The 4,039-nt window shown below is 45.6% G+C and overlaps 1 protein-coding gene across 1 annotated transcript; it reads right to left on the reverse strand.

Moving 5' to 3' along the window:
* Nucleotides 1–480: 480 nt before the first annotated feature.
* Nucleotides 481–3,053, reverse strand: LOC119765158. Its single transcript, XM_038248482.1, has 3 exons — nt 3,007–3,053; nt 2,297–2,847; nt 481–2,237 (listed from the first exon to the last, which is right to left on the reverse strand). The coding sequence occupies exons 2-3, from the start codon at nt 2,606–2,608 to the stop codon at nt 1,974–1,976; spliced, it is 576 nt and encodes a 191-aa protein (XP_038104410.1). The 5' UTR covers nt 2,609–2,847; nt 3,007–3,053; the 3' UTR covers nt 481–1,973.
* Between the last annotated feature and the right edge of the window lie 986 nt (nt 3,054–4,039).

Raw genomic sequence — 4,039 nt, forward strand, 5'->3', positions numbered from 1 at the left:
CCCCCTAAGGGAAAACCGTGATTTCTCGATTAAAATTAGTTTTCCAAGGAAAACAAAACATTGGGTATATTTAAAACAACATTTTTTAACACGATGCATGCACCAAAATCAAGCAAAAACTACAAAATATTGTTTAAAATGCAATTTTTCGGAAGCATTTTAAATCTCTATAAGTATCTTATGCGGGGCAAAATGCACCAGCATGGGGGTAAAATGCACCGCAACAACGGAGCAATATGCACCCCAACTACGGGGCAAAATGCACCCCAACAACGGGGCAAAATGCACCGCAACAATAAGATGGAAAGGATAAGTAAAAGATTACATTTATTTGTATTCTCAGTAATAAAATGTGTTTTTTAACTGATTTTATTACTATCTTTGGTTTGATTTCAATGATAAATTAAAAACAAGGCCTTTCTTTTTGCTTTATTTTAACGGCTTTTGGTGGGAGCTTTATTAAATGAGTCTAATAAGTCGTGATGTAACGCAAATTGTTTTTTATTCAATTCATTATTATGTGATATGATTACGAAGTGTTTTTTAAATGATATCAGTAACAAAAAAAAAAAAAAAACAAAAAAATCTTCAGCTTCTTGCTGCACTGGTGAACTAAAGAAATCTGCAACTCCTGGCTGCACTGGCGAATCAACAAAATCCGCAGCTTCCGGTGATACTGTCGGTGCACTTGTGATCGTACCAACCGTCGCATTTGGCACATTTCTTCCATCCGTCTCCATTGTTGGACAGCGAAAATTGCTCACCACATTCAGCACACAAGACGTCACTTAACGCTTCCTCGACTTTGGGCTTCTTCGGCCCGGTCCGACGCTTCCGGTTTGTCTTCTGTATATTTTTGATGTCGACGTCAAATCAGAAGCCACTTCCTTCTTTGAAGGCTTCCGCTTCCGGGACTGGGTCGGCCGGGTCTTCTTAGCTTGCCGTTGTGCTGCCACATCGCATGGCGGGATCGAAAACTCTCCAATCGATGTGTTTCCGGGTTCCTTGACGTGGGCATCCCATCGAACTCTTTTCTTTGGAATACTTTCTTCCTCACAGTTCTCGTTGCTGCTTGCGGGGTGCTTCTTGGTTTGCTTCGGCTTCTTCTTTTTCAATGTAGCTTTCTGGTCAGTAACAGCGCTAGGTTCAAGTGCCGGACTGCCGGCATCTGCAGCACCTTGTCCCAGAAGTTCAGCGGCACCATTATTGTCGCTCTCGCGAAGCTGCTTCTCGATCGGTGGGGCATCGACGTTGTCCACGTGCGTCAGGTCCCGGAGAGACAGGAGCGGCAACATATTCTCGTTCATCCGCGGTGTTGATCGACTGCAGCTTTATCTCACCATTGTCCTGGATGAGAAAGTAGACGTCCTCTTCTATGATGATCTGGCTCTGATCCTTGGTGTCCTCAACGGTGTGAAGCTCTACCGGTGCCAGGTGGTCAACACCTCCGGGTTCTTGATCGTTTTGAACTTGTTCAACGTCGACCAGTTCTTCCTGTTCGGGCTGGACTCCAAGTTCCTCTTCATCCCTGACTTCAAAACCATCATTTCCGATTGGAACCTGACCGACATTCATCTGAGAAAGATAATCGGCGGACGCAAAATCTTCGTCATTGAAGATCGCCGGGTTAAACGGAACCAGAGCCGCTCTTCTAAACCCATTCTCTGCCGTTGACCGGGACGCCGAAAGCGAAAAAGCCTGCCCCATGAGCGAGCATATGTCGTACGGCGTAACCAGACGACCAGGTAGCGCATGTCGCAGCAATGAATGGGAAGCACTGTTGTAGTGCGATCGCACCGACGCCATCAGGGTCAAATCACAAGGCTGTAGTTTGTGTGAAGTGTGAGGCGGGATCGAGACGATGCGGACATGGTTCCTCCGGGCCTTCTCCAACAGCTGCAGGTTCTTCGTGTGCGATTTATGCCCATCGAAAAGCAAAAGCACCGGTTCTTCCTTAGTTGAGCGTGTGTGCATTAAAAAATGGTCGAACCATTTTGTGTACGTGTCGATAGTGCTCCATCCAGAGGGATTGCACGCGAATGTCGACCCGTAGGGGCACCAACCTTCAGCGCGTCATTCATGCGCTGCCTTGGGAAAATGAACATTGGTGGCACAAAATCGCCCGCGGCGGACATAGCGAACACAACGGTGGTTGTTACTCCCTTTTCCGCGGAAACCATTCCTCCGACTTGGTCCTGTCCGCGTTCTGCGACGACTCTGTTCGCTTTCGTCGGAACCTAAAAGTAAACAATATAAATATGAGTTAACACTCAAGTGGGAACCTAAGTAAACTTGCCGTAGAAACGCCGAACTCGTCCATGTTGTAGAACTTGTCCGGGGGATAAAAATGCTCCGCGAAGATGTTAGATACCAGTTGGAAGTAGTCTCCAACACTCTTCCGGTTGAACCCCTTAGCTCTTGCCATTGAGGTCGGTTCTGCTACACGTAGGACCAAATTCGGAAATCGCTTCCGAAAGCAGTAGAACCAATCCGTCCCGGCATGTTTCTCTTCGTGGTTGAACGGATGCGGGATGTTGTTGGCCTCTGCCATTTGGTACGCGAAGCTTCGCACATCCTTCGGAGTGAGCCCGTAAAACGTACGGCACATGTCCAAAATGTAGTTAACCAGCTGCTGCTCCTGTGCCGGGTTGAACACGGTCTTGAAACTGCCTAGCTCTCGACGGATTACGGGGCCTTCCACTTGACGCAGATACCGCCACAGAGTTTTCTTTGGCACACCGAAGGAACGTGCAGCTTCGGTTTTGCTGCAACCGTTACGGACCGCTCGAATGGCCGAGTCCAGCTGAGCAACGGTCCACTCCTGCCGGCAGGTAGTTCCGAACCATCCTGACGAAAATAAACAACCTGTTGTTAAACAAAACACAACCCAAATGACAGCTCCACGGACAGCAAGCTACAGAGGTTTCGGAGAGTTATGGCCTATCTACAATCACTTAGCTTAGAACATCTAAGTAAAGTAGTTACTTAGGAAAGTCTGCAACTTACGTTCGTCATCCACAATCAACTTAGAAAACTTGCTGGGCTGATATACGTTGCTATGCAGTTGTTTGTTTACCTTTGATATGGAAACGTCAACTTATCGTACTGCCGCTCTAATCTAGTCCGTCCCATATGTAAAAACAGCAAGCCGAGAAAAACGCAAAACTAATTTGTCCCGTCCATAAGGCTACGTGTTAGAATTTCAGAAAAAAACGTTAAATTAGCAATGGTTTTCTTGAAAAAACTACCAAATTTTATTGATTTTTTTGATAGTTCACATGATTTTGAACCAAACTGCATCATTAACTCAAAATTGACGAAATTACATATGGGACGGACTAGCTTCGAGCGGCAGCGTAGATTTTGAAATTTTCCAAACCAAACGTCAGTTTCTAATTTGATTACTTTTCCATTGTAGAAACTCAGATTCATTTCCATTGATTCAAATTCCTAAGCTAAGTGAAATTTTCTAAGGGAGCGTTCTTTTATTACGTAACGCAGTAGGGGGAGGGGGTCGGAGGCCGTGTTACGCTCCATACAAAATTTTTAAAATTTGTATGGAAATTTTGTTACGAGGGGGGGGGAGGGGGTCTAAAAGTCCGATTTTTCGCGTTACGTAATAAAAGAACGCTCCCTAAGCTAAGTGATAAGTGATAAGTGATTATTTCTAATCTATTCTAATCTAACCCTAGCGCAGCCAGTCTTTCGAGGGCATCCTGGAAAATGCCTTAGGTTGATTAACGCCTAGCATCCTCTTGTCATTATTAACATTTGCAGTGCCCCAATGATTCGTTGAATTAGATTGAGTTTGAACACGAATATTCAAAACAGCAATACAGTTCTGAATCTACAGGGGAGGAAGAAACGTGGGGATCCCCCGCTCACGTTCCTGTTTATTTAGAGCAATTTATCGTTGGGAGCCACCATGCTAAGAAGTTTTGGTGCTCCGGGACCCTCGGGGATGGGACAATGTATTTCCACAAATGCCCTGGAAACTATTTGCCGTGGTTATAGCGCCACAACTCGCTCCAATTCGATT

Source organism: Culex quinquefasciatus, chromosome 1 (assembly GCF_015732765.1).
Source record: "Culex quinquefasciatus strain JHB chromosome 1, VPISU_Cqui_1.0_pri_paternal, whole genome shotgun sequence".
Taxonomy (NCBI): domain Eukaryota; kingdom Metazoa; phylum Arthropoda; class Insecta; order Diptera; family Culicidae; genus Culex; species Culex quinquefasciatus.

What these genes read in the sequence shown, in the direction of transcription:
- LOC119765158 (XM_038248482.1), bottom strand. Translation starts at nt 2,608, where the DNA reads ATGTGCCGTACGTTTTACGGGCTCACTCCGAAGGATGTGCGAAGCTTC. An exon ending in ACGAGTTCGGCGTTTCTACG is followed by an intron (nt 2,238 to 2,296) that starts GCAAGTTTACTT and finishes GTTTACTTTTAG; the next exon opens with GTTCCGACGAAAGCGAACAG.